Source organism: Lepidochelys olivacea, assembly GCF_965140295.1.
Source record: "Lepidochelys olivacea isolate rLepOli2 genome assembly, chromosome: 10".
NCBI lineage: Eukaryota > Metazoa > Chordata > Testudines > Cheloniidae > Lepidochelys > Lepidochelys olivacea.
The window spans coordinates 18,941,363-18,954,867 of NC_140420.1; the positions used below are offsets into that span (position 1 = coordinate 18,941,363).

The 13,505-nt window shown below is 41.8% G+C and overlaps 1 protein-coding gene across 1 annotated transcript in view; it reads right to left on the bottom strand.

The window, feature by feature from the left end:
• Positions 1-13,505, bottom strand: part of XYLT1 (xylosyltransferase 1) — a 309,577-nt gene that overhangs the window by 12,405 nt on the left and 283,667 nt on the right. The window contains exons 10-11 of the mRNA XM_084642091.1: positions 10,821-11,016; positions 804-1,137 (exon numbers count right to left, since the gene is read on the bottom strand). Of these exons, the coding sequence (XP_084498217.1) occupies positions 804-1,137; positions 10,821-11,016 (530 nt within the window). The remainder of the gene's footprint in view (positions 1-803; positions 1,138-10,820; positions 11,017-13,505) is intronic.

Below are 13,505 nucleotides of genomic sequence, written 5' to 3' on the forward strand. Positions count from 1 at the left end.
TGAATGGATTTTCTAATGGAAGCTGCAGTCAAGGTTTCTAATAGCACGTTCTAACAGTATTAGAGAGGAAGAGATGGTTTAGACAGCTAGATGATACTGTGGTAGGAAAAGCAGTACCTTTCTTTTAAGAGAATAAGCTTTGGTTTGGTCTTAAGCATTTTGGGGTCACAATGCATAATTAGGTACAATTTCAGATGCACAGGATCTCATCTTGAGGTTACAGGGAAGGTCTAGACAGCTATGGGGAAAGGTTGGAACAGTTGTTTGGGAAGGAGATGGGGTTATAGCACACATCATAGGTAATTTTGATGAATCCAACATTTCATAAACTAATATTCTTACCATTATACATAAGGACTTTGTCAAGCACACAATATTAACAGTGTAAACCTCTTTGAGCAAATAAGTGAAAGAAGCAGCAAAGAAAGGAAATGGCCTATTCCTGTTTGCTTGTATTCTTAAATTATGGTTTGCATAGTTGCTCTTTGATTATGAAATGTCTAAAAGTTCTTTAGGTTCTGGTTTGTGTATATTTTAAATCCTTTATTCTATAGAAATGAATAGTCTTTTGTCCAAAGTTCCTATGTTTTACAGAATGGATTCAGCTACTTGCACTCATCTTCAAAACACAAGCTTCTTCATATTTAATATCTAAACTATTCCTTTTTTTGGTACTTTCCCTATGTAGTGGTACTGTGATTTTTAATCATAGCATTGACAGTGAATGAAATACTCTTTGATACTAGTACTTCACATCTATTCTGAAAACTTTAATACCTACTATACCTACAAAAACCACTTACCTTGTTTGATAGGTTGCCTGTTGGAGAATGTAAGAGGAGTAACAAGGAATTTGGTTTCAGCTACAGGTACCCAGTGGTGCAGAATTTTAATGGTCCAGACTCCAGGCCGCAGTGGCAAATTCAAAGGTGGTTTGTAGTGAGTAAATTCTGCACTAGATTCAATAAGAATATCATATGTAGCTGCGATTACATTGATAGGGTCCACCCAGATCACAGTGACTGTGACATTAGGGCCTTTTCCCCACTTCTGCATGCCAACTGGTTCATCCATCGGCCCAATAAGTCCTCCAAAGTTCCGAAATATCCTTTCCTTTGCATCCCAGTCAGTGCCAATCTGAAATTAAAGACAATATTACCACTACTGTTGTCTCTGTAAACAAACTGAAGGTCCTGATCCTGCAAATTCTATCCCACTCTCATTGACAGGACTATTCATATGCTTAAAGCTAAAAATGTGTGTATGTGCTTCTAGGATCAGGGCATAAATCTATGTTATTTACAGAAACACACACGGTACCTCTGCACAATGACATGAATCAGGATCTGTCAGTGTTATAATACTGGCATTAAAACATGCTTTGAATGGAAATTCAACATACAAACTTAAATTTTGTAGCAAGATTTTTAAAAATAAAAAAAAGCCCATTTGCAAATATTAAAGTTTGCAGATTATTGATCCAGAACGAGAATTTAGAACATTTAGTGTTTAAGCAATAAATAAAAAAAGATTAATTTATGGTCCAAATGTAGATACTGAATATTCACTGCAGTAGTTTTTGTCTTTAATCCATGTGCATTGCACAGTACAGACACTTTGTAATGAGAGATCAGAGCTTTTTAATGTATTGTAAGAAATAAGCACAAATTAGCTTGACAGGGGAGCTTAGTTTTTACACATGGACACATTAGCAGGAAATCCTCAATCCTGAGTTGGATGTTCAAAAGAGCATGTAGATATGTAAATGCCTGTTTTAGGTACATAATTGCTGATTTGGGCAGCTAGATGGTCTCTTGAGATGCCCATGTTTCAAAAGTTAAAGCAAGAATGGCAGTGAATCCAATGACCTGATATGGGTTTAAGCGAGCCTTTGACTCGACACTTTGTGAATGGGAGAGGTTTTCTCTCTATTTTGCTTTGCTTTTGTTGTTGAAAGAGGAAAATTTGGAAAAATCTATAGTCAGACAAAGGTAAGGAAACCGCAGACTCAGACTGGATTCCCATGCCACCCTTTTGCCCAGCACCGTTTTTAACCAAACATAGTATACTGAACCTTGATTGGCAGAATCATGTAGTTTGGGCCCGATCCAGTTGCTTCAAAGTCAATGGCTTCAACGGAACTTGACTCAGGCCCTACTTAATTTACAGATCAGACGCTTCCTCCCACCTCCTCACAAGTCACAACACTCCCTTCCTGATTGGTAGCGGGGGTTATTACTGGTAAGCCCTATTCTTACTGTCACAGCATTGATGTTCTTTTTTTATTTACTAGCAGTAAAGTAGCTGATTCACATCCCACAGTAAATATTTAATAGACCTTTCATTTTCCTAGTAGCTTTCATATTTCAGTGCACTTAATATGGGATTTAATGGCTCACCTGTAACCCACGGATAATGTGAACTTATCAGCCTTTGCTTATACATTAAAAAGAGAAATATCTGTAAACAGATAGCATGAAGGCATACATAATAGTCAGTCCTTTCCAAAAGGCATTTTTTTCACCCAAACCGCCTATTATAGCATATGTTTGTGTATAACTATCTAACTGTGGATAGCCCCCCCCCCCACACACACACATGCAGGAGCCTTCTTTCTTGGATGATTGAGGTGCTAAAGGAGCACTCAAGGAAGACAAGGCCATTGTGGAGAATCTAAATGAATCCTTTGCATCAGTCTTCACTGTAGAGGATATGGGGGGAGATCCTGACACCCGAGCCATTCTTTTTAGGTGGCAAACCTGAGAAATTGTCCCAGATTGAGATGTCAGTAGAGGAGGTTTTGGAACAAACTGATGAATTAAACAGTAACAAGTCATCAGGACCAGATGGTATTCACCCAAGAGTTCTCGAGGAACTCAAATATGAAATATATTAACTGTGAATGTAACCTATCACATAAATCAGCCTCTATGCCAGGAGAGCCGCAGATAGCTAATGTACCACCTCTATTTAGAAAACAGCTTCAGAGGCGATCCCGGCAATTACAGGCTGGGGAGCCTAACTTCAGTAGCAGGCAAACTGGTTGAAATGATAGTAAAGAACAAAATTATCAGACACACAGATAAATATGGAATGTTGGGGAAGAGTCAATGTGGTTTTCGTAAAAGGAAAACATGCCTCACCAATCTATTGGAAATCTCTGAGGGAGTCAACAAGCTTGTGAACAAGGTGTCCCACTGGATACCACATACTTGGACTTTCAGAAAGCCTTTGACAAGTTCTCTCACCAAAGGCTCTTAAGCAAAGTAAGCAGTCATGGAGTAAAAGGGAAGGTCCTCTCATGGATCAATAACTGGTTAAACGATAGGAAACAGAGTAGGACTAAATGGTCAGTTTTCAGAATGCAGAGAGGTAAATAGCGGGATCCCCCCCAGGATCTGTACTGGGACAAGTGTTCATAGATACTAAGGTCAGAAGGGACCATTATGATCATCTAGTCCGACCTCCTGCACAATGCAGGCCACAGAATCTCACCCACCCACTCCTGCGAAAAACCTCTCATCTATGTCTGAGCTATTTAAGTCCTCAAATTGCGGTTTAAAGACTTCAAGGAGCAGAGAATCCTCCAGCAAGTGACCCGTGCCCCATGCTACAGAGGAAGGCGAAAAACCTCCAGGGTCTCTTTCAATCTGCCCTGGAGGAAAATTCCTTCCTGACCCCAAATATGGCGATCAGCTAAACCCTGAGCATATGGGCAAGATTCACCAGCCAGATACCCAGGAAAGAATTTTCTGTAGTAACTCAGATCCCACCCCCTCTAACATCCCATCACAGGCCATTAGGCCTATTTACCATGAATATGAATATGGAAAAGGAGGTGAATAGTAAGGTGGCAACATTTGCAGATGATACAAATTACTCAAGATAGTTAAGTCCAAAGCTGACTGCGAGGGGCTACAAAGGTATCTCACAAAATTGGGTGACTGGGAGACAAAAGGGCAGATGAAATTCAATGCTGATAAGTGCAAAGTAATGCTTACTGGAAAAACATAATCCCGACTATACAAAATGATGGGTTCTACATTAGCTGCTACCACTCAAGAAAGAGATTTTAGAGTCATTGTGGATAGTTCTTTGAAAACCTGATCAGTGTGAAGAGGCAGTCAAAAAAACTAACAATGTTAGGAACCATTAGGAAAGGGATAGATAATGAAACAGAAAATGTCATAAGCCCACAACTTTAATATTGTGTAAAATTCTGGTTGCCCCATCTCAAAAAAAGATATATTAGAACTGGAAAAGGTGCAGAGAAAGGCAATGAAAATAATTAGGGGTATGGAACAGCTTTCACATGAGGGGAGATTAAAAAGACGTGGACTTTTCAGTTTGGAAAAGAGATGACTCAGGGGAGATATGAGAAAGACTTATAAAATCATGAAAGGCGTGAAGAAAAAGTATAACTCACGGGTCACCCAATGCAATTAATAGGCAGAAGGTTTAAAACAAACAAAAGGATGTACTTCACACTGCGCACCGTCAACCTGTGGAACTTGTTGCCAAGGAGGAAAGGTCCATCAGTGACTATTAGCCAAGATGGTCGGGGATGCACAGCCACACTCCGGCTGTCACTAAACCTCCAAGTGCCAGAAGTATCTGGTACTTTATGCAGTCAGAGACAAGATATAGAGCTAGAGGCTGATTGGTCTGACCCAGTATGGCCGTTCCTAAGTTATGTTTATGTTTTTCCTTCCCATGAGGGTAGTGAACACCCAAAGCTGGCCTGCCACTAGACTCTTGTACTCTCTAAGTTCTCATCTCGTCTTAGGAGAACTAGCCACCCAAACACAATGCCTAGGTGCTGATGAGATACAGCCGTACGATCTCTGGATATGCACTACCATCGATATGTAGGCCCCAAAGCCACCCACTCCACCCACACTGACTGAGGCGATCAGCACAGTTTATAGGTGAACTCCTGCAGAGGAAGGGCACAGGCAGAACACTAAAATGCCAGCAGTGCAAAAACATTCTGAATTCATCTGTCAGCAGCAGAAATGCCTCTTACAGGACTATATCACTGTAGCAAAGGAGGCAAAATAAGCTTGCTAATTCTCCACCATTAACGCAGCAGAATCATGGCAAGCAGAGCTATTTCATATAGTGAGCTGGCTAACCCAGACTGCATAGCCCAGACCCAAGCATCCGCTTCTCCAATAAGATCAATTGCATAACTATGGGGATAAATGGGAAAGAAAATTCCCTGACCAGATTGTATTATCCACCTGAGTGTGGCCCTGTTACACTTGCTGAAGATCAAAAAGCCCTGAAAAATAATACAGACACAGCCTATGGAATGGATCCATGACCCTCCTTGCTGGTAAAAGCCAGCAAACAACTTTGCCCATTACTAACAGGAATGACCAATGTCTCCTTCAGAGAAGCACACCAACCTAACTCCTTTAAAAATGCAATAGCTCGCCCAATCCTCAAAGAAGCCTACCCTTAAACCCTGAAGACCTCTCAACTCCTGTTCTGTCTCCTTCTATGTAGTAACCTCGAACATGTGATATCAGCTAACATCCTAGATGTCTCATAACCAGGATTCAGACCAGGATATGCCATAGAGACAGTTCTGGTGAGACTAAAAACAGCCTTTAGCCATTCATACAGACAAGAGCTCCATGTCCATACTGCTGGACCTCTTTGCAGCCTTTGACAACCGTGGACCACAAGGGACTACTAGCCCACCAGCCTGATACAGAAGGATACGTCACCCAGCACTACAGTGGAGCTAACTGTTCCTCTCCAGCAGAGCTTAGACTGGCAATTAGTAGCTACCCTCACCTCTGCAGTTCTCCAGGGATCCATACTAACCTCTCTTCTCTATCTGAGAGCAGAGAGAGACCGGGAGATGCCATGGACTCAGTGGCCAACAGTGTGCTGCTGACACTTAACTACAGTAGAACCTCAGAGTTATGAACACCTTGGGAATGGAGGTTGTTTCTAACTCTGAAATGTTTGTAACTCTGAGCAAAACTTTATGGTTGTTCTTACAAAAATTTACAACTTAACATTGACTTAATACAACTTTGAAACTTTACTATGCAGAACAAAAATGCTGCTTTTAACCACCTTAATATAAATGAAACAAGCACAGAAACCATTTCCTTACCTTGTCAAATCTTTTTTTTTTAAACTTTCCCCTTTTTTAGTAGTTTACATTTAACACAGTACTATACTGTATTTGCTGCCCCCCCCCCTCCTTTTTTGGGTCTCTGCTGCTGTCTGATTGCATACGTCCAGTTCCAAATGAGGTGTGTGGTTGATGGGTCAGTTTGTAACTCTGGTGTTCTGCTGTATAGATCTCATTCTCAAATATCAGCATGCCTTCCAGAAATGAGTTCTTAAATGAAAAGCAGCTGGCTCAAACTGAATCCAGGAAAGACTGACATGATGCTGCTCAGAAAGGGGAAATGCTCTGAAGTAGCAGCAGAGTCACTGTCTCCACCTTCCACTGAAGGCACACAGTTCCAATTTGTCAGAATGGTGTGACACCTTGGGATGATCTTTGACTCCTCACTAAGCTTGGATGACCTGGTTAGCATCAGTATCTAAAAATGCCTGCTTTGTCCTTTCCTTCCGGACAAGGACTTGGCTGCAGTGATCTATGCCTTCGTCACCTCTAGGCTGGATTACTGTAATTCACCAGATGGAAGCTGAATGTGAAGGTGATGCACAGGTGCCAGCTGGTACAGAATGCAGTTGCCTGCCTTCTCCATGGTTTAGGCCACAGGGAGCACATCAAACCCATACTGACGTCCCTCCTCTGGCTCACAGTCGGCTTTTGATGCCAGTTTAAGGCTTTTGTCCGAATTTTCAAAGCAATTACTGGATCAAGCCCCAGCAACATTACAGACCACATTTCAATCTATGAATAATTGACAGCTGCGCTCTAAGGCAACGCACATCACAAAGCCAAGATGAAGCACGTGAGAGCTGCGCATAAACCAATCTTGGACAAGGGGATCCGGCTACAGAACAATTTCCAGAAGGGATCAGAGGAATCCAGAGTCTGATTGTCTTTAGGAAATGACGCAAAACCTTCCTCTTCGACCAAGCCTTTCCACCATAAAAATGACACACACACACCACTGACATCCCCTTCTACCAAATAAACCCCTGCCAATGGGGGGAAAAAAAACCCACACAAAGATCCTACGTCAAGCAGAGATTTTACTCCAAAAAGGGAGACATGCCAGAGACTCTATAAAATCCACCAGGGACTTCATTATTGATGTTATGTGGAAGCTGGTCAGATACTACAATGATAGGCCAAAGCATAAAACTCTCAGACAGACTCAAAGCCCATGCCTCAGCCTAGACGTAGCAAGAAGGAGTCCCTAGCTGAAGGAGTGAGGGGTATGTTGGACACAGAGAGGTAGCACGGCTGGAACGCAGTGTGCTCTGGCAGTCTCCAGCTGTGGTACGTTCCTTTGGGGACCTCAGCTAGATGAAGCATATTACAGCAGACCAGGCACTGCTTTAATCTATACTGGGGCCAGGGCCAGTGCAGATCAGTCCACAGAATCAGGAAATCACAACCAGCTTCTTGATGTCCTTCCCAGACACACACTCTGTTGTGCTGAGCAGATTTCAGTGCAGGAGAGAGGCTGAGGCTTTCAAGTTGTAGCATTTTATAGTGAAGGTGATTTTAAGCAATTTTGAGAACTTTTTATCCCTCCCTCTGAGCCCTGCCCTAAAACATTCTTAAAATAAGTTTTGGATACCATATGTGGAACACACAGAGAGCATGACAATGTGGGCCGGTATCAAGGCTTCATTAACAGTCATTTGGGACAAGCTGCAGAGCTCTTGTGTGGCTTTGACATCCAAGAGTAAATCGTCTATTCCAAATCCACAGTGGAAAAATTTTTGTACCACATCACATGGCATGATAGTTTTCTATAGAGACAGACATACTATAGACCTCTCTCAAGGTAGATTATTCTGGGATCCCAGAACAAGGTGTGAGTGCTGGGTATACGTGGGAAGCTGGAATTCTCCCTTGTCTCATTCGTATAAAGCTCCTGTTTCCATCCCTGTTCAATCCCAAGATAAAATTTCCCCAAAATAAATTATGCCTTGATTATGGGTTTGTCTCTCATTGCTCTTCATAAGTAGGACCATTAGGTTCACACAATGCACACTAATTGCTTGCCACCTAGTTTATTTTATTTTCTGTGATGAATCACAACTTTTAACAAGGCCATAAATGAACTTAGTGTTCCTGTGGTACAGTTAGAGCTGAAGTAATTTAAAACTTTAAATTAAATCAATCTTTTCCCCTCCAAGTGCATTAAATTTCAGGTTTCCTAACATATAGCATGAATCCAGGTTTGTAGTAGATGACAAGGACACCCACACAGTATGCATGTTATGTACAAATCATTTTTGAGGGGTCTGGGGCTGTCATCTGATGAGGATGGAGGGAGGAACCCTAGCAATTTTTCACTCTGATATTTCCTCTAATCATAAAATTCAACACAATAAAGTGTGGTCAGAATCAACTGTGCAACTGCAACTCTGCTGTAAACTTTGCCAACACTTTGGTACCTCAACACTAGCACCTTTATAATGTCTATCACACACACCTTTCTGTCTCATCCTTGTATTGGTGTTGTGGAAAACCCGCTGGTCAGGAAGCGGAGTTTGAGGAGCAAAATGGGGGAGTGGTAGCCATAATAGTAGTAAAAGCAGCATAAACCTAATCTGAACTGTAGTGATCCTATCACCCGTGCTATCCTATTGGTTGTATGCATGGACCACAATGACCACTGTAAACTTTAAGTCCTACCTGCCGCACATTTTGAAGCAGCCTCCCTGTGCTCTTCCTGCTGGCCTCATTTCTGTGAGCCAGCAACAGGACTGCAGTGCCCAGCCAATAACCACCTTGCCAATCCTAATTCACTGTCTGATCGCAAGAAGAAAGTTATTGGGAAAGGCAGCACAGATATGACATGACGAGCATAACCATCATCCTGAGTTTTCTGTCTGGTTGCTTAGCTCACAGCCTTTGATCCTAAGACTGTGGTAATCCTCATAGTAGGAGCACGGACTGATTTATTTTACAGCCATGAGATCTTTCAGAAACAAGAAATGTCATTTAGAATGACGGTGGATCAGTTGTGGAGCTTGTCAGCCTTGACTAAAGCCAATGGAGTTATTCTGTACGTACACTAGGGAGCAAAGCTGGATCCAAAGGCAGAGAGATCTGTTTTCCAAGGGTAGTCAGAAAATAAAGTAAATGATTAAATGATGATTAAAATGATTGGCTTTGTGCTTCCTAGTCTGTCTTAATATGAATCAACTGCGAAAGGAGAGAACAATCAGACACAGCAAACAAAACTCTTTTCAAGCGTATCTTGATGACTGTTTCCAATGGAAGAAAAATTTCCTTCTGAAGTGAGGGGAACTCACCAAGTGTCAAATTCTTCCCTTGCTTACATTTACATGATTCCCACTGAGGTCAATGGGGACACAGGCATCAATCTTAGGACAGATTTTGGGCCTTTTCCAGGAACTGATACAAATCAAGATTTTTTCTTTTTCTTATTAACACTGTATTTAAAATAGACACCCAAGTACTTTAAACAAATTTTGTCACTCAGCTAGATGAACTGTTTCTGTTGCTCACCCACATGTTTTCAAACTTAGAAGCACTTAAATCAGGAATCATGCTAAAGTAGAATTAAGAACCTAACAAACAACAGAAGTGCTACAAAACACAAGAAATACAGCTTGTATGACAATTTATCACTGCACGAAATGGCAAGTCAACCACCAGACACATTGATAAACAGAATGCATCCCACATTCATCTTCTTAATGGGACATTAATGTCTCGGATTTGCCACGCACACCAAAACACTGAATCCTACCTAGGCCTTTCTTAATTGCCCAAGAAGACGATAATTTATGGACTTAGCCATAATGAGTGGGAACAAATTTGTTCAATCAATTTTATGCTTTAATTGAAAATTGTGGCCTAACAAGAAACATCATGAAATTAACTGTTTTAGACAGTTATATGTTTAAAATACAATATAGATGTCCGATTCTATTATTGGTATATTTCTCATGATGCATTTTAGGGGTACATTTTTTACAGTGTGTGTGTCAGATAATGGGACAAATCCAATGAGGAAATAACGGAATCTGTGGGTAAATCTCAACCATTACTGTGGTAATTTTCTCTTTGATGTTCCTACATCAACATTCTATCCATACGTAGTTTCATTTTTCCTAATTTTAATTTTTTTCAGTGGGTTCACAAGAGGGAGGATCTAATAGCATGGGCTAGAGAAAAGAGCTGGCTCCATCACACAGTCCATCTCAATCTGGAGCTGCAGTGACCTTCTCCCCCATCCCCGAGTCTCTCTGGAAGGGGAAATTGACACAGATGATAATTCCTGTAAGGCACTGACCACCTGTTGTGAGATAGCTGTCCTCATCTGCCACTTAACTCCAGGGGATCTGAGGGCATTTAGAATATTGCAGGAAGTGCTCAGCATGTTACACGGTTGGGCCATAAATCATGATTTGCATCAATATTTCCTGCGATGAAGGACTTGTGCACTAATGCACCGAGCCACTCTGCATTTGAAAAAGTTGATGAATTGACATGCAAATTCACCAGTTGTTTGTAAAAGATGTGGCTGATTGGTTGGGTTTTTTTGCTCCACTAATTGGCAGGCTGTGGGCATTTTTTGGTTTTGGCTTGGCTGCACAAGCGGGGCAAGTACCAAAAATGTGCCCTGGCTGGCAAAATGGCGAGGACTGCTCTAGCTAGGAACGCTTACCTCTGAAAACTGCAGCCTTCCAAAATCACTTGGTGGACTAACAATCTTAAACATTTTCTTTGGCATCACCCAAGTTTCCAAAGTCTCTAGTTTACTGACAGCCAGATTCGTTGCATGATGTTTGATTAAGAAGCCCTGAAAACGATCAGCGAGGAAGTAGAGTTGGACTGAAACTGGATGGCCCATGGGATAGTACCTGTAAAACACACAGTATATGCACATGGACAAGGATTATGAAAAATCAGACACATGAAATCACCATTTACTTTGGGCTAATGGTTTAAAAGGACATTCGTTTCAACTATGACATATGCTGCTTTAGCATTAAGAGATTTTAAATTTGTTCATTACTCGGTATCAGATATTCTTAGGCTTTTCTGATTACTCAAACAAAAAATTGTTAGTAAGAACATGCATTCATTTAAAAGGCATTCACAGCTAAACTTTTAAGCTGTCTCTTTGGGCCCCAAAATTCCATTTACTTACTAATCCTTTCTGCTAAAAAGGTCCTGCACAAAGGTGGACAGTTTGAACTCTGAAGATATTATTTTACTGAGTGGTGGGGAGACCAAGCTACAAAGTTCAGATTCAAAGTTTTCCCGGATTTAGGGGTGTTCAGATTTGGGGTTCCAGTCCAAAGTGAAATCCATGTCAAAACCAAATCCAAACTTTCCTTAAAGAGGGGGATATCCAATTTCAAGCCATGTTCAAGTCCTTCTCTAATTTCATTTTGTAAGGGAGGGGGTGGATAGTGGGGATATGTCTACACTGCAGTAAAAGACCCCCGGCATGGCCATGACTGGCTTGGGTCAGCTGACTCAGGCTTGTTGTGCTCAGGCTGCAGGGCTTTATAATTGCAATGTAGACATGTGGGCTTGGGCTAGAGCCTGGGCTCTCAGACCCCACGAGGGGGTGGGTTTCAGAGCCCGGGCTCCAGCCCGAGCCTGAATGTTTACAGTGCTATGTTTAGTCTTGCAGCCCTGTGAGCTCCAGTCAGCTGAGCTGGACTTTGAGGCTTGGTATGGTAGGTTCTGTATTACAGTCTAGACATACCCTGGATTTCATGAAAGAAACCCTAATAGCACGGGCTAGGGTGGGGCAAAGTCAAGCAGCCTCTTACTCCCTCTCTCATACACAGAGCTCTGCCAATGCTCCCTATTCTGGCTCACAAAATTCCAGCAAGGGAACTCTGCTGAGAAGAAACTGTGAATTGTGTTTATACCAGTTGGTTCTGAATAATGTGATAACAGAGAAGCATTACTTTAAATACAGTTACATAGCATTGGCGTCTACAGACTTGATACGTTTCTAACAACCCTTAAGTATCAATGAGAAGGGCCTTCCATTCGAAGATATGACTGCACTGAATTTCAGGGAGAATCCACTCCTTCTTTGGCCCTGTTTCTGCATGTGCTTAATCTTATACACTATAAGTAGCTCTGATGACTTCAATTCGCAGTGGACTATTTACAGTGTGTAAAGCTAAGTATGTAAGTCTTTGCAGGTTTGGGGTCTTTCTGCCTCATGGCTGAGAAGCCAAAATAAAAGAAAAAATAAATTTATAGGATGTGCGCCAAAGAGAAAAACTTTCCAAGCAAAAGGAGAGAAATGCAGCTTGGCCGGTTTCTAGATTTTCTGGTGACAGTTCTATGACATTAATAAATGTCCACTGTTTACATAATTACGGTTATAAAATTCCTTACTCTTGTGACTTCAGAAAGCCTTTGATACCAATGTACAGATGTAAAGAGTAGTCCATAAAGTAACTGTAGCAAACAGCCCTACCAACCTGTGAATATTTGAAAGCAGTACTGGACACTAAAGCAGAAGGTCTGTTTATTATGTATATGTTTTATCATCTCTCATTATCTGTCTCTCTGTTTTTACGGACCCCATCACCATCTCATCCAAGTTCCCATCACTGCTACAGTAAAAACGGATGCCTCTTTTACATGAATTACATTAAAATTCTAAGGTGGTCATCTTGAACCAGTTCTCAATATTATATTTGCCACATACAAATTAAAAATACAAAGTCAACGAAAGCCCTTCTGTCTTCCAATGACTGGATGCACCACAGAGCTCTTTTCCTGCTGCTTTCTTCCAACTCCAACCAGTCTTAAATTAAATCATCATACTGACCGTGAGACTCACGTCACAAAACCACCGCACCTTGTATGCAATGATTGGTATGCTTTCTTCAAGAGAGTCACACCGGGAACAGTAGAGGGCACTGCAAGTCAGGGCACAGGAGATGCACTGGCTGAGCTAGTGCCCAATTCAAGTCAATGCAACTAAGTCTTGCTCTCATGAGTACTGGATTCATTCACAAAGGGACGTGTTCTACTCATTGAGTTCTGCAGGGCTGCATGGGTGAAATGGAAAGAAGGAGCTGGCCCAAACTTTTTATAACACAACTAGTGGAAGGTTGGGATTGCTTGTGCCCAGGATCATCATCATTTTTACTTCTTAGGCCTGGTCTACACAGCGAGATCCCGTGCAGAAAGCCAGGGTGCGAATCTACAGCGCACCAGCTTGCCCACAGCAGTGCAGTGAAAATCCCAGCATGCAGCGTAGTGGACTATACTGCAGTACACTGAGCCGCATTCCAGGACTTCCACTGCACTGCCGTACTGTCCGCACAGCGAGTTAGTGCATGGCAAGCTGGTGCGCTGGAGATTGGCA